Source organism: Podarcis bocagei, assembly GCF_964188305.1.
Source record: "Podarcis bocagei genome assembly, chromosome: 8".
In the NCBI taxonomy this organism is placed as follows: domain Eukaryota; kingdom Metazoa; phylum Chordata; class Lepidosauria; order Squamata; family Lacertidae; genus Podarcis; species Podarcis bocagei.
This window is the reverse complement of record NC_138133.1, coordinates 28,831,070-28,854,694: the sequence shown is the minus strand read 5'-3', so window position 1 is coordinate 28,854,694 and position 23,625 is coordinate 28,831,070. Positions and strand designations below refer to the sequence as shown.

At 44.9% G+C, this 23,625-nt stretch overlaps 1 protein-coding gene across 3 annotated transcripts in view; it reads right to left on the bottom strand.

Annotated features, from left to right (window-relative positions):
- The window catches only part of GCNT2 (glucosaminyl (N-acetyl) transferase 2 (I blood group)), a 42,398-nt gene extending 21,672 nt beyond the window's left edge, over positions 1-20,726 (bottom strand). The window contains exons 1-3 of one of the 3 annotated variants that reach the window (XM_081206482.1): positions 20,597-20,715; positions 16,362-16,495; positions 13,752-14,690 (exon numbers count right to left, since the gene is read on the bottom strand). In XM_081206482.1, coding sequence (XP_081062608.1) covers positions 13,752-14,690; positions 16,362-16,380 — 958 coding nt within the window. In that variant the 5' untranslated portion in view covers positions 16,381-16,495; positions 20,597-20,715. Of the gene's footprint in view, positions 1-13,751; positions 14,691-16,361; positions 16,496-17,759; positions 18,654-20,596 lie in introns of those variants that run through there. The other 2 variants (XM_081206483.1, XM_081206484.1) reach the window with 2 other exon arrangements.
- Between the last annotated feature and the right edge of the window lie 2,899 nt (positions 20,727-23,625).

Below are 23,625 nucleotides of genomic sequence, written 5' to 3'. Positions count from 1 at the left end.
AGCTACCCGCCTCTGATGGATTCTACCAGGCAACCGTAAACCACACAAAAGACTCAAGTTTTATGCATTGCAAAGCATTTATATTACTGTAGGCTTTTCATCAACTGATCCTGCGTTGACAATGCAACATTCAGTGCGAGACCAGGTGTGGAAGGGGTCCAAACGCAAATGAGATTTATAGCAATGTTGTTCAGATGCCCATTCTTGGATGAATTCAAGATTTAAATTGTTTTATTTATTTTTTTTATAATCATATTTATTAGCATTTCCAATAATAACAGAATAAGAAAAATAGAGAAGATAAAGAAAAGAAAGAAAAGGAAAGACAAATTTAAATTCTTACTTTCATAACCTTTCCAGGACTCCCTCCTTCCCCTCCCGACTGTATTCCCCTTTCCCTAAGTTGGTTCCACAAGCTCTCATTCCCAATTAAAATCTAATATGTTTAACCCATTAGCCAATTTAAATTTATACAATCTTACCATCACTCCTCATCTTTAACAGAAATAGAAAAAAGATTCCCCCCCCCAAGATCTGCCCCAATTTCCTTCCACGAATTCCCCCCCTTTTTTAAAGAAAACATGTTAAATCAAGATACCAAAGTTATATAAAGAAAAAGAAGATAAAAGATATAAGAAGATTCGAAAAGTTGGTTACATAGCCTTTGGATTCCAAGATTCCCCCTCCCTTCCCCGGTTTGAATTCCCCATGTCCATCAGTCTGTATGTTATCGGCCTGGAGGTCTCAAGTCCACAGCCAAATTTTTCTCATTCCACCTTGCCGGTTTTCTTTAAATTTATTTGTTTTGTTGATGTTTAACTTCAGAAATCCAGTCTAATAGAGGCCTTTAGTTTCCTTGGTCTTTGTTACTCCTCCCATTGTTCTTTCCGTGTCGTAGTTGGTCCTTTGTTCTTTTTATTCCTTACTTTCTCAGGTTTCTTATCTTGTTCAGCTGCAAAACGTTCTTATTCCAAAATCTAGTATCTCTGCAGAGGTTTGTTATTCAGGAACAAAAACTTACGTCCAGTCCCTTCCTTTCTTCAATAGAAAATTCTATTGTCTCCTTTTAATATAAACACCTCTGTAGACAAAATAATATTTCAGTTTTGCAGCTTTCCCAGAAGATAAGACCTGTGTACATCCCAGAGTAGTTTTCCACATACGACCGCTTGTAATGTCCCGAAACCCCTCTAGGGGGATTGCAGTAACTTTGTATCCTCTAATCCAAAAGTCAAATTGTTGTTTCTTTTTTCCCCCAACAGTTTGTATCCATATTATATCAAATTATAACAGAATTAACCAGCAAAATACTTGTAACAAAGTCCTCTTTATATTCTCAAGATTTGACAGCTACTTTGACAGCTGTCAAATTCTCCGTCTCTCTTCGCCAGGTTCTACGAATCGCCCCGGTTCCCAGGGGGGGGTTGCCTTTTCCTCTCACCCTCCACTTTTCTCCTCCAGCACAATTCTTGTAATTTCGCATCGTGGAATTAATAATTTTTATCAGCAGTAAACTTCTGGATCGATCTTGGTTACCCAGTCCTTGTTTTAGCATGTTTACAATCAGGGGGGGACTGACTTCCTTTTTAGATCGCCCCCGCTCGTGCCGAATCCGAAAAAAAATTCTTTTTTTCTCCTTTTATACCCGGTTACCCAATTACTCACGGGTTGTTGTTAAAAGTCCGAATTTCCAATGGAAGAAGCCAGCGCTCTCCGTCGAATGGCATGCGGCTGCGCTCGGCAGGGGAAGCGGAGGACTCACAGCACCACGCTGCTCCCCGGCACCCGATCGGAAGCCTTTAAAAAGGCTCCTTCACGAGTCGGGAGGGCGCTAGCGGTGCCAGCCGAGTCACCATGTCCACGGGCTCCGTGCCCGTGGTTTTTAAGGGTCCCCGCGTCGCCGGCGCGGTAAGACCCAGCCCCTGCCGAGCAAACTCCCTCCGGAGCTCGGAGGGAGTCCGCCATTCGGCGATGGCGCCAACCCGGAAGTCCTCAAGATTTAAATTGTTTTAAACAGGAAGTAACATATCTATCTGCAACGCTATCATCAAAAGTCAGGAAGTGAAAAAGAAGTTAAACAAGATTTGAGAGTTTTGGCATGAAAGTACTCATTGAAATGTTCATACCCGCAGCAACCATTCCTCTTGAGAACCCTGCTATTTTGCCCCCATGGGCAGGAAAGCAGATAATCACCCCACCTTGCCTGCAATCAACTTAACCAGCCCCTCCCTTCCTGTTGCATCTCCCTAGGAGACTGCATTGCAACACTTCCGCTGGGAAGCACTGTCCCACCATTCCATTGCCTTATTCTTGATGAGTTCAGATTAAAAACCTCAAACAGGAAAACACACACACATGCCTTATAAAGGTAATAGAGCATTCAGATGCAAAAAGTGGTAATAAGACAAGCCAGAAAAGCAGGCATCTCCCCTCACTCCATGTTTTGATTACTACATTCCACACTCCTGATATAAAACAAACATCAATTTATTAACCTTAATAAGCAGCGACAAAAAAAATACTCTCACCATGTGCAGTTTTACATTTTAAACTGACATAACTCATAAAAAAATGCAGATCTGAGTCTTTCCAGTGCTGCCATTGTGCAAAAACTGAGTAATAGATCCTTATAGAATAATAGAACTGTAGAGTTGGAAGGGACCACAAGGGTCCTCTAGTCCAGCCCCCTGAAAAGCAGAACTCTTTTGCCCAACATGGGGCTCGAACCCACAACCCTAAGATTAAGAGTCTCATGCTCTACCAAGTGAGCTAGCCAGCCATTCCACTCACTTGTGGATTTTACAAGGGATCTCTTCAAAGTCATCATCTAATAACAGGCCACTTATGTGTCCACAGTTGTATTCTGTTATTTGTCAGTGACATTATTGTTATGCCAGGTGAGAATCAAGGAGATCCATGAGGATCTGTGCCTTGGCTCAGTGGTGTTGTGGTGCTGGCAGGCACGGGATCTGTTTCTCTTTTTACTCTGCGGTCTACCAATGTAAATTGGTAATTTGTATTGTATTGGTAAAATGTAAATGGACGTGGGTGGAGCTGTGGGTAAAACCTCAGCGCCTAGGACTTGCCGATCGTCAGGTTGGCGGTTCGAATCCCCGCGGCAGGGTGCGCTCCCGTTGCTTGGTCCCAGCGCCTGCCAACCTAGCAGTTCGAAAGCACCCCCGGGTGCAAGTAGATAAATAGGGACCGCTTACTGGCGGGAAGGTAAACAGCGTTTCCGTGTGCTGCGCTGGCTCGCCAGATGCAGCTTGTCACGCTGGCCACATGACCCGGAAGTGTCTTCAGACAGTGCTGGCCCCCGGCCTCTTAAGCAAGATGGGCGCGCAACCCCAGAGTTGGACACAACTGACCCGTACTTGCATCATGATGGTTGTTCAATGAGAGCAATGATCACATTCAGAGACCAGAACCTGGCCAAGTTTATCTACAGATCAAGATATATATTCTTAAAGGCCCAGATAAAAATTCTCAGATTTTTTGAAAACAAGGCACCACTGAATCCCCTCCTGGAAGCCAAGCACGCAAACCCTAGTAAGGAGAAACAACCTCCCAAAACCCGGCCTGGTCTCCAGAATCAGGAGCTTCAAAAACTAAAAAGGAAAGATGCCCACCTGCAAGACCTGCAGCTCCAAGAGAATGAAGATGAGGATCTTTTCTCCGTGGAAGAAAATACCCTAATTAGGAAATTTTGCCATTTTCCATCTCCAGTACAAACTGAAATATTAGAAAGATTGGATGCGCTGAGAGCTAAGCTGGCTGGGAGAGAAAGAAATAAGGAAATCAATGTGGACGCCCACAAAAAGGACCAGACTTCCTATAATTTGAACTTTACACAAGAACAAAACCCAGCGGCCTGTCGGCCATGCTACCTTCAGACGATGGCTGAGATCAGCCTACCCCCAATTAAGGAAGCCCAGCACACTGAAGAGAACACTACACCACCTCCAATAAGGAGAACCATCCCGAAGGTGAACTCACCAGGCTCTTGGGACAAGCTGAGGTACCTAGACGAGGCAGAACTAGGCCACAATCAGGTACCGGAAAAATACCTACGGAAAGAGATAACACACTTCAAAGGCCTGGTGACTACTAATGTCAGTATTCACCAGTTAACAGCCGAAACTATAGAACACTTGGCTAGTTTGCCATGTACGGAGAGTAATGGGCCGGCTCATAATAAAGTAATCCCTAAAAGCACCTTGGGAAATAACTGACAAAGATCAGACCAGAGACAAACACCAGCCGGCTCCCTATCTCCGCGGAAATCCGACATCATTAGATATGAACAGACTCAATCCTCACCCACAAATCAAGCAAAAGCAGCTCTTTCCTTGAAAGACGCACCCAACCCATCCCAGAGCCTTAAAATTGTCTCCTGGAATGTTAACGGCTGGGCGACAAAGCAAATGGATCCTGAAGCAATGAATTTCATCTCTTCTTTCGACATTGTGTGCCTCCAAGAGACCTGGTCCCAACAAAGTATCGCTCTCCCAAATTATTGCTCCTTTAGCTCCTGTGCTCGAAAACTAACCAACAGGGGTCGCCCTCAAGTTGGCCTCACCTGTCTCATTTCAACCAGCTTATCTCTCACTACTTGCGAGGAAATTAAATCTTCCCCTTACTTTCTCACTATAAAGATCCATCTCCCAAAGACCAAAAGCCCATGGTTGATAACTACAGTATATCTGCCCCCAGCAATTAACGATTTCGACCGCAATGAAAGGTGGTCTGAACTTTCGTCTTGGCTCCATGATCTTCAAACAACTAACCCAGGACTTCCTCAAATCCTCTTAGGCGACTTTAATGCAAGAATAGGTCCCAATGACGATGATATAGTATCCCCCGCAGCACTCCTGGACAACCCCCTGCAGCCCCCTTGGGGAAACAGATGCTTTCTTGATCCTATAACAAACGCGTCGGGGAGACTGATGGCCCAATTGGCCATGCAAAACGATCTCTGCATCGCGAATGGTAACATTACTCCCCTGTCCTCGCAGCAATTAACGTGTATCACTTCCCGGGGAAGTAGTGTTGTTGACTACATTTTATTGACGCCGGAGCTATTTTCAATTTCTACAAAAATGGAAGTGGCTGAATATTTTGGTGGTGACCACCTTCCATTGACTCTATTGTTAAATCTAATAGAGCCATTTTCAGTCCCCTCAAACTATAGAACCATGGTACAAAGCCACCCTGTATACAAAGCAAAGAAATGGACAAGCCTCAGCTCCTCTCTTGCCCTGGACATACAAAAATCAATTGATATGTCTGCAGCTCTCTCTGATCCAATCCTGCCTGCTGATCAATACCGGAAATTACTTGATGCTTTCTCAGCAACTTACATAACCACCACCTCGCCTACTCACCAACGCCTTTTCTCTGAATCGCCTTGGTTTGACAAGGAATGTAAAGCCCTAAGAAGGCGAATTAGGAAAATGGTCAGAATCATCAAATTTTCCAACGACCCCCAAACCCGTGCAAAGCTCATAGAGATTAAAAGGACATACAGAAATATGATCCATTGCAAGAAGCAGCAGCACATCTTTAAAACTTGGTCCACTCTTCGTTCGGCTGTAGAGAGGCATGACTCCCGCTCCTTCTGGCGCTTAGTTAGACCTTCGGCACCATTCAATCCAGCTACCCAGATTTCCCCTGATGAATGGATTGCCTATTATTTAACCAGTTTCGCTTCTCCAAATCATCTTACAGATCTCCTTCAGTCCCCGTCGGACCTCGGTTTCTGTTCTCTTAGTTCCACTTCCTCAATAAACTTTACCCCAACTCGCATTTACAACATCATAATGTCAATGCGAAGAAATAAAGCCCCCGGCCCAGACATGGTCCCGTTGAACCTTTTCCTGACTGATCCTCTTTGGTGGAGCGAACACCTGACTCCTGTATTCACCGCTATCTCCTCTGCCCTAGACATCCCCGACTCCTGGAGAGAAGCTATAATAGTTCCGATCTTCAAAGGCGGTCAGCCAAACATCCCAAGGAACTATCGCCCCATCAGTTTATTATCCATCCCGGGGAAAATATTTGCCGCTGCTTTACTGGAGGAACTTCTCTCATGGGTCCAGGAGAGGAACATTCTACCGCTAGAACAGATCGGTTTCCGAAAGTCAGCGTCAACCATGGACCACTGTCTAACTCTCTATCACCTTGCCAGTAAATACACTGCTCCAAGGCAAGGCCACCTATTTGCCGCTTTCATGGATCTGGAGGCCACCTTTGATTCCATTCCTAGGCACAGATTATGGTCCAAACTTGCCCACCTGGGAATTGATCCGCACCTCCTCTCCCTAATTATTTCCCTTTATTCAAACACCACAGCTCGCGTCCGAAGTGGTCCCAACGGCTCCCTCACTACTCCATTTCCAACGGCCAAGGGCGTCCGATAAGGTTGTCTCTTGGCCCCTTTACTATTTAATCTTTATCTTCATGATGCAATTTTCACTCTGAAGCTAGCATCTAAGTATCCTCCTCATTTAGCAGGCCACCCCGTTGCCTCCCTTTTCTATGCTGATGATGCCGTCATCTTATCCAGAACAGCTGTGGACCTAGCAAATGCAGTTAATGCATTTATCGCCTATTGTAAGGCGGAAGCTCTCAATATTAATTATAAAAAATCGAAAGTCCTCCACTTCACTCATTCCCGCAAACTCAAGTTGGAGCCGCTTAAGATCACAGGTGGCTATTTAGAAAAGGTAAAAGCCTTTAAATATCTAGGCCTAATATTCACTTATAATCTCTCCTGGTCCACCCATCTACAATCTGCCTCTCTCGCTGCAACCATGACCTCTAACGCCATTGTCCGATTTTACCACCAGAAGGGCGGCAAACACCTTCCAGCAGCAATTCAAATATTTAATGCCAAAGTTGTCCCTAAATTATTATATGGATGCGAAGTATGGACCACAGCAATATCAGGTAACCTGGATCGCCCACTTCATATGTTTCTGAGATCTCTTTCCGGCATCCCGAGATGTGTCTCAGGTGCAGCCTTACGACTCGAGTTCGCCCAGCCCTCAATTGTTAAACGAGCATGGAGTCGAGCCATTTCCTACAGCCTCCACCTATTAGCATCGGATGCCCAAATTAGAGGTGGTTTTTCCAATCTGATCCCAAGAGATATTCATAACTCCCCTTGGAAAACTACAATTAACCTCAAATTCCGCTCTCTTCTCAATCTGAATTGTAAAACTGTTTTTAACTTAGAGTGTATCAGCCCGGCGGCCCTACCTCTAATTAAAAAGAAACTACAGCAACTTGACTTCTCTAACACAGCCTCCTATGCAAGAGGACCGTGTTCAGGCCTAGCCCTAGCTATTCCACCCCCTGAAGGGATCCCTCTATACTGCTTCACAATTCCTTCGGAGGCTAAGCGAAGGGCCTTTACCTGTGCCCGTCTCAACTGTTTTCCTACAGCAGTTCTCTCGGGTCGTTATTCCAGAGTTCCCATCACAAATAGAACATGCACCTGTAATGACACGACCCTGGAGACTATGGAACATGTAATGCTCTTCTGCCCCAACTGGACAGATGAAAGATCTCGGTTTTTAACTCCCCTCGTGAATAAGTTCCATCTCCCAATCCAACCTTGGATAGTGTCCCTCTTTTTGCAGGATTCTGATTGTTGGATTACCGAGATGACAGCTAACTTCCTGCTTAGTGTGATGAAGAGGAAAGCGGCACTAACTTCTTCCTTAACACCACAGCTGCAGGCGACACACCGCACAATCGAACGAAATTCCAAGTAGCCTTATTGTACAAGGACAATCGAGTTAGGACAAATCTGAGGAGCCGAAGGACCCTTTAACGGTCCTCCTCCAGCCTCAGCAGTTTTGTGGTTTTTTGTTTGTTTTTTTTCTTTTCTTTCTCTAAGTAATCGCCCAGGACGATATCTACCTTTACCTCCCCACCCCCATTTTATGTTGTTATTTTAATGTATATCATGCTATGGCCACATGGCTAATGCAATATATAAATAAAAAAATAAAAAAATTAGACCCGTACGGGCAGGGGTACCTTTACCTTTACCTACCAATGTAAATTTTAATCTGATGGTAGTTTGGAGGAGGTACCGTATGTAAAACCAAGAGGATCCATTTTTTATTCTGCTAGGTTCGACTTTTACCCAGCGCCATGGAAAAGCAAAAAGTGTGTGTGTGCTTTCTCTGCATGTGCAGAATGACAAGGTGGGGAGGGGTGGTGCCCACAATACTTTCTCAAATTTCCAAACGGGTCCAAAGACATTAGTGACTCCACATGGCAAGACAGACACTTCTACTGACATGCTTCTTCTGTCCAATGCATTTGGAGGCCGGGGCCCTGGGGGACAGAAGCTGTGCTTGCTCCATATGAGGAGAAAAATGCAGAGAGTCCTGTTTTAATGGGGCACCCCTATACGTTACCTGGAGGTAGATTATGAAAGACATGAAAACACCCTCTCCAAATCAAAGAGGAAATGTTGATTACCGAGTGCGATAGGGAAGAAGCTATGGGTGGCATTTTGGATTTTGCAAATGTAAGGAAGCATGACGAAGATGGTATCTGTAATGTCCAAAGGTTGTACAAAGAGTCACATAACAGTGATAAGAGTGGTGGTGCTGTACCTTCAGCTGAGGATGCCACCATGTTGCAATCAGTTATCAAATCAGGAATGGGCTGTTACCACCAATACAGCTCCAGATCAAGTCCTTGAGTTGGATCCAACTAAATAGTTGAGGTAGTGGGAGGCAATGCAACAAGTCCTGCTAGTGCAACAGGGTTTCCCCCCTTCTCCCCAGCACCCCTGAGCACCCCATAGCTCCTCTCTAGAGGGGCTGGGAGAGCCCATAGAACAGGGAGGAAGAGAGAGGAGATGGTTCCATCAGGCAAGCAGAAATGACATTGAATTCAACCATTAGGTTTACTCCACCTAAAAATTTCCCAAAAGGCATATGTGACCTTTATACTTCTACTTGTCTATTCCATGAAACTTGTCTATACCAGGTGTTCAGCCAGACAACACCTTTCATGGCTATCCCTCTTACTTTACCAAGGGCGCTTCCAGATATCACTACTTTCAGGTGGGAATCAATCACATACTTAGAAATCCAGGTTGCGCCATTACAGTCAGGTGGAGTTCTTGTGTAACAACCCAGTTCCTGAAAAGATTGGACTACACACACACACACACACACACACACACACACACACACACAGGAAAATGCACTGGAAAATGTGCTTTGATGCAACACAAATCAGGGTGAATGCTTATTAAATAGCCAGCTTCATATAATCTCTCTGCAAACACATCAGGATGCATAATCAATAAACATTTCCCAAATTCCCATTTGCTTTTCTTTCTTTTCTAATCAATTGCTGTTTCAAAGTTGTTGCTTCGGTTTTCAATTTAGTACAACTCCAGGCTGTATCTCTAATAGCTACATTGGAGAGAGTGAGTTGCTGCACATTCTCACAGCCCCATCCCTGTTTCCTCACAATCTCTTAATTCACATGCCTCCTTTTCTTCTGTTCCACACCTCTTAACAGCCTGAGCCCACAATTTCTTCTCTAGGGTCACTTCCAGACTGTCACTGTTTTGTGGGTGGGATGAAAATGCATACCTGTAAATTCAGGTTGCCCAGTTAAAGTAGATTAGGTGCTCCTGAACAGCAAACCCTCTTTCTCTCTCCTCCTGCCCCGTGGACTGTTTGTGGTTAAGAAAGTGACAGGGAAATGCCCTGGTGGAAAGTGTGGGACAGGGGTAGGCAAACTAAGGCCCGGGGGCCAGATGCGCCCAATCGCCTTCTAAATCTGGCCCACGGATGGTCCGGGAATCAGCATGTTTTTACATTAGTAGAATGTATGCTTTTATTTAATATGCATATCTGGGTTATTTGTGGGGCATAGGAATTTGTTCCCCAAAAATATAATCCGGCCCACCACATGGTCTGAGGGACAGTGGACCAGCCCATGGCTGAAAAAGGTTGCTGACCCCTGGTGTGGGATAACAACTTCTTGAAGTGGCATCCCTTAACCTCCTTGCAAACAAATCAGACTGAATCCTCAATAAACAGCTGGTGTCATGTGACCTCCCTGCAAACTTTGCACAAACAAATCAGACTGAATGCTCCATAAACAAACAACACAAGCCCTTCCCTCTTACCATCCTGATACCCATCTCATCCCCATCGATTACATTTCCCTAGATTGAAGAAGTTAGGCATGATACGGGCTGCAGGGAAAGCTGCTGTGATGATGACTGTAATGCATTGTAATACTGTGGTTCCATTCTCTTTTGATAAGTTTCATCCTCATTCCTGTCCCCTGAATGAAAACCACCTCCTCTCTTACCAGCAAAGAGAGTGAAGTTGTTGGCTCCTGGTTCTTCTTCCTTGTTCCTCTTTTGGCATTTCTAGTTCTCTCTCTATTAATAGAAGGTGCAGATGCAGCCAGATTTCCTGAACTTTCAGGCAAACATCACACATACATTTCCCAAGGACTTCAGTGATTCCTCCGCAATCTTCCCTGCCTCAGTGTGTAAAAAGGTAAAGGGACCCTTGACCATTAGGTCCAGTCGTGGCCGACTCTCGGGTTGCGGCGCTCATCTCGCTTTATTGGCTGAGGGAGCCGGCGTACAGCTTCCGGGTCATGTGGCCAGCATGACTAAGCCACTTCCGGCAAACCAGAGCAGCGCATGGAAAGGCCGTTTACCTTCCCGCCAGAGCGGTACCTATTTATCTACTTGCACTTTGATGTGCTTTCGAACAGCTAGGTTGGCAGGAGCTGGGACCGAGCAATGGGAGCTCACCCTTTCATGGGGATTTGAACTGCCGACCTTCCAATCGGCAAGCCCTAGGCTCTGTGGTTTAATCCACAGCACCACCTGCGTTCTGCTTCCTCCACTTGTGATTCCTTGCAACTGATGCTCAAAGGCATACTGCCTCCATTCCCGGAGGTAGAGCAATGCCACCATGGCAAGTGGCCATTGAACATCCTACCCTCCATGACTAACTTGCACAAAGTCTTGACTAACATTGGCTCACCAAGGTCTCAGACAGACACCTTTACTATCATCTGATCCATGGTACCTTTAATTGGTGATGCTAAGGGCTCCAGCTAGGAGCTTCTGCAAGCACAGTGGGTCCTATGGTATCTCCACTGCTGCCAGATGTTTAGCTCCACATTCAGGTCCTCCTTTCATAGAATTACAAAACTCTACAGCGCGGGTGGCGCTGTGGGTAAAAGCCTCAGCGCCTAGGGCTTGCCGATCGAAAGGTCGGCGGTTCGAAGCCCCGCGGCAGGGTGTGCTCCCGCTGCTCGGTCCCAGCGCCTGCCAACCTAGCAGTTCGAAAGCACCCCTGGGTGCAAGTAGATAAATAGGTACCGCTTACCAGCGGGAAGGTAAACGGCGTTCCGTGTGCTGCGCTGGCTCGCCAGATGCAGCTTTGTCACGCTGGCCACGTGACCCGGAAGTGTCTCCGGACAGCGCTGGCCCACGGCCTATAGAGTGAGATGGGCGCACAAACCCCAGAGTCTGTCAAGACTGGCCCGTTCGGGCAGGGGTACCTTTACCTTTACCTTTACAGCAGCCAATAATGTGGCGCAGGGGTGGGAACACACAACACAATGTTACGTAATGTGTTTCCACTATGGGGAGAGAGAAGGATACTTTGCGCAGATGCGTGGAACGGTTGCTCTTTTTCTGCCAGCTCTGCCTAATCAACTTCATCTCACGTTCTTCCCTCTGAAGGCAAACCAGTTTTCAAATGTTATTCTAGACTGCCCTCTCTCAGAAAGGAGAAGTACTTCAATCATCTTTCCAGATGCTTGTATTTGATTTGCATTTGGTTCTGGAGGACTATGTGGTGGAGAAATGACAACATATCACATGGTTAAATGAGGTAGAACAAACTCAAGTTGAAATCTACATAGTTTTCCAGGAAGGTTTGATTATAGAATAGTTTCACAGTATGTGTGTCAAGGACACATACCTTTTTGAAACTTTGCTTGAGAAATAAAATGCACAGATCTTACACACAAAAAAATTCGGGGAGGCATTAGGTATTTATGTAGAACTATGTGCTCTGTAAGCCACTTAGGATCTTCCATACTGGAGGCTGGAGTAACTGGATACAATATCAGACCAACTAAAAATAATGGCAGTTTCAATTCCCACCCTGCCCCAGGACCATCACATCAAACATTGACTACTGGAGTGTTAACTGCTGTGGATCTTTGGCTGTGTACACACCATACATTGAAAGATCATGACTGCTCCCAAGAATCTTGGGAACTGTAGTTTGGAAAGGGTTCTGGGAATTGTAGCTCTGTGAGGAGTCAACTACAGTTCCCAGGATTAATGGGGGGGGGGGAGTCAAGGGCTTTAAATCTGCTTTAAATGTATGGTGTGTTCACAGTCTATATCTCTGTCCAAGCTCTTAATTGAGGACTCATGCCTCTCCATCCCCACCTTCAAGTCTGGTTCCAGAGGGCAGGAAGGTAGATCAGAAACCACCCGTTCTCTGGGCCAACAGGGGTCCACAGAAGGGATCTGAGTCTTTGCATAAAGGCACTCCAGACCCAGTCCTGGAAGTCTAGTTTGTGGCTCCCCCTCTTGCCATACTCATCTGGAGTGCAACCAGAGCAAAAACAATGGCATGTTGTGTTGCATTGTGCTGAAGCCCTTTTAGGAAATGCCAATGGAAAGATTGGGCATAGGAGCGCTAGTGCCACTGTGAGCCTCTTCTTTTAAAAGTTGAAAAAGAGCCACCAGTCATCTTTTTACATCTAAGCTTGAGATGAGAAACCTCCTAGATGCTGTTGAACCCCAACTCCAACTCCCATCAGCCTCAGCCAGTATGGCCTAAGGTCAAGGATTATGGGAGCTGTATCCCAGTGACATCTGGAGGGCTCTCACAACATTTCCGATCTAAGGCATGTTGACTGGGGCTGATGGGAACCAAAGTTCAAAGCCTATGGAAGGAGCCAGGATGGCAAAGGCAGCCCACCTCTCTGAAGAGCCAAGCCCCTCAACCTGCTGATGGGAGCTGTAGAGTGGATGGCCATAGGTCCCCATCCCTCCTTTCCATCACTGGAAGATTGGCTTGAAAAGTTGGTTAATATTGTTATAGATTGGGCGTGGGACTGTAGGAATTTATGAATTGTAGGATTTTGATGATTTCAGATGTGAAGGGAGAAATGGAAACTGCAGAGGAATTCCTGGGCTAGCCTATGCAAAATGACCTGGCCAAGCTAGGGCCATTAAGAAACAATACAGAGCCATTGAGGGCCATTGGCAACGCAAGAGAATTGTCCTCCCCTGCCCCATGCCCTGAGGTGTGAACAGAGACAGGGGTTTGGAAGGTTGCCTGGGTAACTGGGCATGATAGGAAAAGAGAGTTTTGAGCAAGGGTTGCTGGTGAAAGATGGACTGGCATCCATTTTGGGCAGGCTGCCTGAAGGCTGGTTGCACTGCTGTAGGGAACAAATCCTTCTTGAAATGACCATGCAGTAAGACTGGGACTCCCTCCATGCAGACTGAAGGTGTAAATCTTAAAGCTATGACAGTCTCCGTTATGTCTCAGTTCTCCAAAGGACCACAGACCCTGGGTGAGTGCCTGGAACCCCATGAACTCTTGCCATCGCTTGGCAGAGGGGGTGGGCACCTGATGTTTGTAACACTATTATTATTACCACCATTATTATCAACAACAGAACAACTTTTTGAAGGAAACGGAGCATACCTGGAAGCCTGTTGAGTGTCACCCAGAAATGTTCATCTGGACTGTAGGTATCTTTAGACCATTCAAGGAGATCAAGAGACCTCTCGTCATTGAGGATGAAGTCTGCAAAATCCCTTGAAAGTGCAATGTAAGCAGAGCCGAAATAGATGGTCAGGTTGTGCGGAGCTGGTGATTTCCGCAGAAAAGTCCACAGCATGAAGGAAAAGATGCTGTAAACCTGTTCTCGGTAGATGTATTTTGTCCTCTTAAGAATATGATGTGGAGGCAACACCCCCGGAGTGATGTTCTGCCCTTTGAACCCTTTCAGGTACCGAACTATCTCCTTGTTGGTTTTCAAGGGGAAATCTTGCCCACAAGCGTTGAGAAGGTATTTCCATGGCACTTTGGATTTTACAAGATCCTTCATGCAGTTCAGATCAGCCTGGAGCCTCGATACCCCAGCATAAACCACCAGCTCCAATTTTGAAGCAAGGAAAGCATTGGGGAAACAGCCTAGCAATTGCTCCACCTTTCTCTTAAATGCACGGGTGGCCTTCTTGTCCACGTGGACACAGTAGACATTTTGGGGCATATATATGGCCCTAAAGAGCCTCTCAAAAGTATCAAACTCTTTGTGCAGGGTTATCACGTAGGCTAAAGGAAAGGCAGCTTCTTCGGCAGAGAGGGGTCTGGTAATGTAGTGGCTTTGGGTCACATAGTCACTGCAGTTGGGTTCCCCAAAGGATGTCTTCAGCATCTTTCGGGGTGAGAAGTGCTTTTTCCCTTCAGTAATAGCTTTGCAAGTTTCTGCTAAGAACGAGGTGGCCGACTGGTTGAATCTCCTTGGGATGTTTTCATCCGATAGTCTTGAGGTGTAGAATAGGATGGAGAGGAAAACCGCAAAGACGAAAAGAGTCAGAATGGGACGCATTTGTGAATTCATGGCCATTGCTGAAAATGCTGGGTAAAACAAAGAAGATACACAGCATTAAAGTTGGTGGTTTTAAAAATAGGAAAAAAGGAGAAATGGGTCCCCAAATTAATGTTTGGTCTAAAGGTGCAGTAAAAGATTAAATATTACTGATATCATACATTTAAAGCATAGTTAAAGGATGTAAATCACACACACAGAGAAAACAATAATGGGAATTGTAGTTTACCCCCCACATAGCTATAATTCCCATCACCCTCAACAAACTACAGTTCCCATTATTGGTTTTTTTTGGGGGGGGGGAGGGAGTCATGTGCTTGAAATGTATGGTGTATACACATTCATAGACTTACAGTGCAATCCTAACCCTGTGTTCTCAGAAGTACGGTAAGTCCCATTGAATTCAGTGCAGCTTCTCCCAGGCAAGGTGAGACAGCCTCAACTCCTGCTAAAGAAACCACAAATGCACATGCTATTGTTACTGGGTGGTTACTTAGATGGACTATCAATGCCTTTTGTCATCGGCTTGGCTTATCCCTGGCTAGCTACCTGCTCCTAAACTGAATGCAACAGCACTTGGCTTAGTTTTAACAAACCAGACTTTGCTTACTTCGTGAATTTATGAGTTTGCTCAAATTCTAACTCTTCACCGACTCTAGAGATTATGGCGAGTCTGCCCCTCTCCCAAAGGGGAGATATACAGATATACGTAACAAGATATACAGTTTGTTCTGGGAAATCAAGCCCTGATACAGTCCTCTCTATTTGCCCTCAATTCTTTCTACTGACCCCCACCATCAACAAACAGAGTAGCTGATCCAGCAGTTTGCACACTTGCTTGTTTAGCTGCAAAGCTGAGCACAGAGCGTATATTTCAACCTGCTTTTTACAAACGTTCCACTGAGACTTGTCACTGATTCCCCACTGAGTTACCAAAAGAGCCATACATAGCTGAGTGAGTCACTTCTTACACCAAGAATCCAAAGCTGCAGCACAGGACAAGGGCACATGAAGGCGGGGGTGGGGGGAGATTCTCATGGTCCATGCTGTTGTATTTGAGTGAATCGGTGCTGCGCATGCAGGGCTGGTTTTAGGACCAATTGACCCTAAATTTCCCTGGGGTGCCAGGCTTGGGGGGGGAGTGCACACCTGCTTAAATATCTACTTAAATATCCTGTCAACAGTTGAAATAAATAATATAAACAGTTAATCTGATCCTAGCCTGATAAATCATGTCTGCAAATCATGCATCCCAGTCATGAACTGGAAAGCAAATATATTTTTTAAAAAGAGGCTCTTCAAAAGTTAAAACTTTGAAGAAAGGTGTCAAAGCCTTTCCTTGCCTGAGGTGATATTTGGTCTAGGACATGGGTAGGCAAACTAAGGCCTGGGGGCCAGATCCAGCCCAATCGCCTTCTAAATCCAGCCCATGGACAGTCCAGGAATCAGCATGTTTTTACATGAGTAGAATGTGTCCTTTTATTTAAAATGCATCTCTGGGTTATTTGTGGGGCATAGGAATTCGTTCATTCCCCCCCCCCAAATAGTCCAGCCCCCTACAAGGGACAGTGGACTGGCCCCCTGCTGAAAAAGTTTGCTGACTCCTGGTCTAGGACCAGCCTGTCAACACTTGTTGTTTGTTTGTTTGTATGAAAGTGAGTCTGTGGAATTGGAAAAGATGGTCAGAAGTAAGCACTTACCATCCGGAGAGTCAGTCATGGAGCAGAGTGACCAGCAGAAAAGGACCCTTGAGCAGGCCTAGCCCCTTTCAGGTATTTGGTGAGGGGAGAGTAAGTTATTTGTCAACAGAGTAGTGGTGGTAGGAATGCTGCATCCCAAACTGGAACAGAAAGCAAGAGGGAGGGAGGGAGCGCAGAAGAGCACAGTGGAGAGAAAAACAGGAGATCAAGCTGGAGGAGCTGGAAGAACCAGCTAATGGGACAGAACTGGAATCTTTGTCTGCTCTCTTCCCCTCAGGCACCCTCTTGGTGGTTAGTATGGTTCTAACCAACCTGAAGAGATGGGCTCCAACCTGCCCACTCACCCACACTCATTCAAGATCTCTGTTTCTTTCACATGCCCTTAAACCAAAGGCTCCAGTATGCACAGGTTGGAAAGTAAAATGAATCTATGTGAGAAAGGAGATATGCAAATGGATAGGACTTGAATTTCTGGAAGCAGAGCAGCGGCATCCTTATCTAAGTGGAATCTCCTAAACCCAGGAGAATGCTAGAAAGGGATAGGAGCAATCTTATCAGAGTACAAATTACTCAGCAGTAGAAGAGATGGAGATTTTATCTGGCAAGTATGAGGTGAATGGTCAGGGGTCCCTTTGCCTTTTTGAGGTGGCAAAATGCATTGCAGAGCTCAAATGCCTTGAGCAGAAGTTGCTATTTCCAAAGCCACTTGTTTGCAACTAATTTCACTTCATCTTTATTTGTAAAAAATATTTATATACAAGATGTTCACAGGAAAGGAACGTGGGACTGCCCTGCTATGCTGCAGTCCTGTGCACACTGACTTGGAAGGAAGGCAAACTGAACATACTGAGTAAGCACACACAGCATTATGCCATTACGGCAGCTTCAGACATGCACTACACATATGAAAACTTACAGCTTCTGAAATTAAGTGTGCACCTGCCCTGTCTCCTGTTTCCCACCATGCTGACAACATTTCATTCCCTTAAGTCGCATCAATGGCAATTACAGTGGTGCCTCTCAAGATGAAATTAATCCGTTCCGCAAGTCTCTTCGTCTTGCGGTTTTTTCGTCTTGCGAAGCACGGCTATTAGCGGCTTAGCGGCTATTAACGGCTTAGCGGCTTTAAGAAAAAGGAAACAAACTCGCAAGAACTTGCAAGACGTTTCGTCTTGCGAAGCAAGCCCATAGGGAAATTCGTCTTGCGGAATGACTCAAAAAATGGAAAACTCTTTCGTCTTGCGCGTTTTTCGTCTTGCGAGGCATTCGTCTTGCGAGGTACCACTGTAATGTACTATCATTATTTTTGCATTTTGTTATCATCCCATTAGTGTTACTGTAGCATGTTGATAAAAATACTACACTGCAGCAACTACAGAGTGTTAGTATACCACTTACCGGTATATTCTTAGGTTATGTACACCGATGGTAATGCTCTTATTTAATCCATGAGTTGTGTAAGATTCCCAGGTTTTTGACTGCCTATCTACTATCTGATTCACACATAATTATATATTGTGAAACCACTTTTTCCCACACTCCCATGGAGAATAGAGAAATCATATTTCCCAAAAGAAGGGCAGTTCTCTTCAGCTTTATTGGTTGCTTGTTTCCTCCCCTCCCCTTCTAAAACAGTGCCCCACATTCTCTTCCTCTGACACAACTCAGAAATACCCTCCTTATTTGCCCTTCCTTCTGGCTATATCCATTTGAAAAGGAGTTTTTAAAAAATAGTTTCTTTGGCTGTGCAGGGTCTGCCTGATCATTATTATTTGCATCCGAGCTCTTTTGGTGACCAAGCTACGCTTGTAGACGCTATGGCGATGAAGTTGTTCCTTGGGCCATATCCAATGCTGCAGCTTTGCTGGTGCAACAGACTTCTGTGTGCTCAAAGGAGGTCCCTCTCCAGCCCCCCCCCGCATGCTCTCAGATCACTTCTGCAGGGTTGGGGGGACGCTCCAGAGCAGATTTTGGGGGCACACGGGGAAAGGAAAAGGAACATAGCTGATGCAGCATGAGATAGTTCCTTATTTGCATGGAAGTTCAAAGCAACAGAAAACGTTACAAAGAATTATTTATTTATCCCTAATGCCATTGACGGGAGGGACGCGGGTGGTGCTGTGGGTTAAACCACAGAGCCTAGGACTTGCTGATCAGAAGGTTGGTGGTTCGAATCCCCGCGACGGGGTGAGCTTCCGTTGCTCGGTTCCTGCTCCTGCCAACCTAGCAGTTCGAAAGCACGTCAAAGTGCAAGTAGATAAATAGGTACTGCTCTGGCGGGAAGGTAAACGGCATTTCCGTGCGCTGCTCTGGATCGCCAGAAGCGGCTTAGTCATGCTGGCCACGTGACCCGGAAGCTGTACGCCAGCTCCCTCGGCCAATAAAGCGAGATGAGCACCGTAACCCCAGAGACGGTCACGACTGGACCTAATGGTCAGGGGTCCCTTTAATGCCATTGAGTGGCTGGATGCACGAGTGGTGAGAGGCACCAGTTGGGGAATCCACAAGGGAAGAAGGCTAAGAGCCAGAGGATTTCTGGTGGGACAACAATGAGTGGTTGGGGGGGGGAGGGAGAAGACTGGGAGGAGGAGGAGATGTCAGGAGCTGAATAGATAATGGGTTAGTGGACAAGAAGAGTCTGTGACACAGTAGCATAGCTAGGGGGTAAGAGGGCAGGGCGCCCCCGGTGGCACTTACCTCTAGGGGTGGCACGCATAAGCCCAAGGTGATGCATAAGCCCAGACACCCCAGAGCCTGGCATGCTGCTCTCCAAAGCAGTGTGGCCTGGGGCTGGGCTCTCAGAGTGCCAGCTGCCAGAGGGTGGCTGAGAAGGACACAACTGGCAGGCACTAGCCCCGCGAGCAGGGCTGGGCCTGCAGTGTGCCCTAGCCACAGCATCTGCTCTGTGCTGGTCATATATGTCATTCATGCCCATTGTAAAGATTGCCCTGCAGTCAGTCTGCCCCTTTATTAGATATTTGGATCAGTATACTATTTTACATGACGTCATGTTTCCTATTCAATCCTCATGGATAAGTAAGATAATGGACTATGCAGAACTGGCAAAAAGAACAGCAAAATTTAGAGAATCTAATGCGTGTTTTATGGAAGAATGGGTGCCTTTTTTGGACTATTTACTGCAGGGAATATTACAATATGGGGAACGTGCAAGCAGGATTTGAGCTATGAGCAACAGAAGTATTTAGATTATAATACTGTGGTTATGATTTGAAGATAGGGTGCAGCAGAAGGAGAGAAACAACAACTCCATGGGGAAAAGGGGTGGAAAGTCGACAAAAACAAGAGAAAAGATGAAACTGTGTTTTGACTGCATATGTTAAAAACATTGAAACTTAATAAAATATAATTAGAAATAATCATAATCATGACTGGACTGTTATGTTTTTGTTCAAGAGCTAGATTCAAGCATATTTGTGAGGTGCACAGAATCCTAGCATTTGATCCTAGAATTGGAAGGAATTTTAGAGGTCTTCCTGACCAACTCCTCCCCACTGCAAGGATCAATGGTTAAAGATGAATCCCTGACAGGTGGTCTCCCAGCTTCTGCTTAAATGCTTCTAGCAAAGGAGCGCTCACCATGTCCTGAAGTAGTTTGTTCTACAGCTGAAACACTCTCTTAAGTGAGTAACCAGCCACTGTGTATTTCTTATAATCTGAATTTTACAGGGGCAGTGCTTGTCCATGCATTTAAATTCTGCTATGCACACAACATTTCTGGAGGAAATACCCCCTCCCCCTTAAAATCTCAGATTATATCCCCTTTTTATTTGCTCTTAGTTTCAATGCACTCTCCCTCTGGAGAGCAATGCCCACTTACTGACTGGCATTTATTTCCATGCAATCAACTTCAGCTCTGAGTATTTTATCCTGCAACTGTTGGCTAAGGGTCCTCAAATGAGGCAACAAAGAAAAGAATGGAAGAAAAATAGAAGCCTGCCTGATGACAAGACAAAAAGCTCCACAGATTCTGGATTATTATTTTTTTAAAGCAACAATTTTCCAAGCGAGTGGGAGGGAAATAGAGCTTGAAGTATCATCTTGGCTCATTAAAACATAAGCAAAATGTCCTGATTTCAGCATTCAATATATATTTCTAGCAAAAAAAAAAAAGCAAATGATGGGTTCACTGCCATCTTACACCTCTACAAGGGCAGATGGCCCAGCCAGTTCATTATCTAGCAAGTGGCAGAATATCAAATCGTCCATAAACTTACATCAGCCATCCAGCATTTTTGCTTGGAGATTCTTAAGGCGAACTCAGGTTTCGAACAAGCTCCATAATTCCCCTCTTCTCCTGCCCTGCCAGTTTGCTGAACTGCATTCTCTGTCTCTCCCTCTCTCTCTCTCTCTATTTCTCTGTTTGAATGCAGCTGGCTTTGTTGCAACAGAGATGTGAGCTAAGCAAAAAACAAAGTAAAAAAGCACTTGTATAAACAAGCGCCATCTGATGCCACTGTGCCAAGCAGACTGAATCATCCATCATATATACATACACATCAATTGGAGTTTTCAAGGCAGTAGGGGAAATGCAGTATAATTAAAACAATTATAACCAGGAGCTGAAGCTGTTCTCATCCAACAAACCTAAGAATATGGCATGAAGTGGAATCAGCTGGACCATGGCATTTGACACATGTCAAACGGAGAACATGTTTTATGATGATATTTTATACTGCAAATTTTATAGGGTTTTGTAATAGGGATGCGTACCAGGGTTGTGTCACTGAGTAAAGTTGTTTTCCCAGCAATAGACAGCACTGCAATTAGGCCATCAAGTGCCCATGTTGCTGTTTCCTCCTGCACCTCACAAGTTTTTCTGCTCAGCATCCATTTTGGACTCTTGTCAGAAATGCTGTGAGTCCAAACATGGTACATTATGGGAACTGCTCGCTAGGGCAAATAAATTTTCTGTGTCAGAAAGCTCCAGCTGTGTCAGAGCTTCAGTACAGCCAGACCACACAAAGGGGTAGTGAAGGTGCTCAATTATTCTTTGCAAAACAACATAATATCACTTGGAAATCAAAGAACTGCACTTTAGTTCCCTACTCTAGGTGGTTTCTTCATCTTCTTTGATTTTTCTACTTTTGAATAATGCCTCCCTGCTTGGCAGACAGGAGTCATAGAAGACTCTGCAGCATATGCTAGGCTCTAGCTTGTCCTCATTTCGGAGGGGTGTGAAGAAAACACTCTCCTGCAAGAAAGAATGAGTAGCAGCTAACATGAGAAAGAAAGCTAGTCTATTGAAAACATAGCAAAAATCTCTTCCCCATTGAACCATCAAACCCTGTGATCAAAAGAAGGGTGTTTTCAATCTCTTGATCCTTGCAGGTTTTTTGGGGGCTAAATCTGTTCAAGAAATGGATTAATCATTTGATGGGCAGACCTTCCTGTAATTCCATTGAAGTCAACTAAACTGGGATCATCTTATTAAAAGCAAACAAAGGAAAATAACTCTCCCGAACTTGTTAGCATCAAGTAACAAATCTTCTCATGGGCAAGGTGTAAATTGGGGGAACACAATATCTTAAGAACTCTGCTAGTTATGGCTTGCATTTGTGTTAAAGAACTGCAGCAGTTGCTTTTGGAGCTTTCCAAATTATAGGTTGAGATCTGCTGTAGCACCTGCCAATATGTTGCCTAGCACTCTCTAAGATTGTTCTCTGGCTGTTTCCTTCCACTGACGGTCAGCAATGTGAGCAGAACCATGGGAGTCAAAGGCACCCAGTGTATCAGGTGACCATAGGAGGCTTGAAATAGACTGTTTAGTCCCCAGGGCATAGAAGATCTTGAATAAGAAAAGGGAGAAATTGTGTGGGATAAATTCAGAACATGCCAAGTTTTGCGTTGCACAGAGCTCTTTGTCATACATACATACATACATACATACAGAAAAGAATTTAATGTACAGTGATACCTCAGTTGTCAAATGTAATCCATTCTGGAAGACCGTTCGACTTCTGAAACATTTAACAACCGAGGTGTGGCTTCTGTTTGGTTGCAAGAGCTTCTTGCACTCAGCGGAAGCTGTGTTAGACGTTCAAGTTCCAAGGAACGTTCAAAAATGGAAGCATTTACTTCCGGGTTTTTGGCGTTCGAGAACTGAAACGTTTGACAATGTGGGTGTTCGGGAACCGAGGTTCCACTGTACATTTGCATGTGCCCACATTAGCAGAAGTTGGATATCTATCTTTCTGCATCTATATCTATAGCTACATCAGTTGTCAGTTTGGAATGTCTTGCTTTCTATGGAAGGACTAGAGAAAGCTTTCCTTTAAGGAAGAAGTGGTTACATTTGGACACCATGCCTATGCTTTGAGTTTTGATAAAATGTGAAACATTTACATCAGAGGTTTCCAAACTTATTTGGCCTACCACTCCCTTTTCAGAAAATAAATAAATAAATAACTCAGCCCCCCCCCATCGAAATCTACCTTCTTTAAGCAAACAAACAGAAGGATGCCGTGACAAATTTGCATTCTTTTATGTATCTTTATTTCTACCTACATCCTACAACATTGTAAAGAAATATGTTGTTGTAAATATGACACCTTGAAGCTCGAAACTGTAAAATTATTTCTTAAAATCCATGGGGCGAACCAGAGTGAAGCCTGCTGCTTCAGTCGGATCTGCCCCAGTGTTGGGACTGGGGCTGCAGCCTGCCTGCCATTGGACAAATAGGCAGACAAGCTGCAATCCAATTCCCAAGTCTGGGTGAAACTGGGAATTCTGTGATTCTATGATTTGTAGGGCTCGATATCAGTGGCAAAATTTCCAGCGACGTTCGTCTATTGCAGCAAAACCTCAGAAAAACTAAGTTTATTTATTTCTGTATCCTGTTCTCCTTCTAACGTACTCGGAGCATCAGAAAACATAAATCAAAGAACAGTCATCATCAAATATATATCATACAAATGAGCAGTTCATTAAAAGCAACAAAATGAACAGCAATTAATTCTTGTAGGACCCTGAATATGAACAAATTTTTATGGCATAAGCTTTTATGGACCGGAGTCCACTTTCTCAGATGCACCTCTTCTTCTGAACTTTTTCTTTTTTAAATAAGGGAATATCACCTTGTGAACTTTTCAATGCAAGGATATAATTCAAAGCTCTCTCTGTATGGAAAAAAAAATAAACCAAGCAATTGCAACAGTGAGATAACAGATCATGGTGAATCCAGGAGGAATATATATGATTTACTACCAGCAGATGGTAGTCTTGGCTCATTTTCTCCACGCCTGGT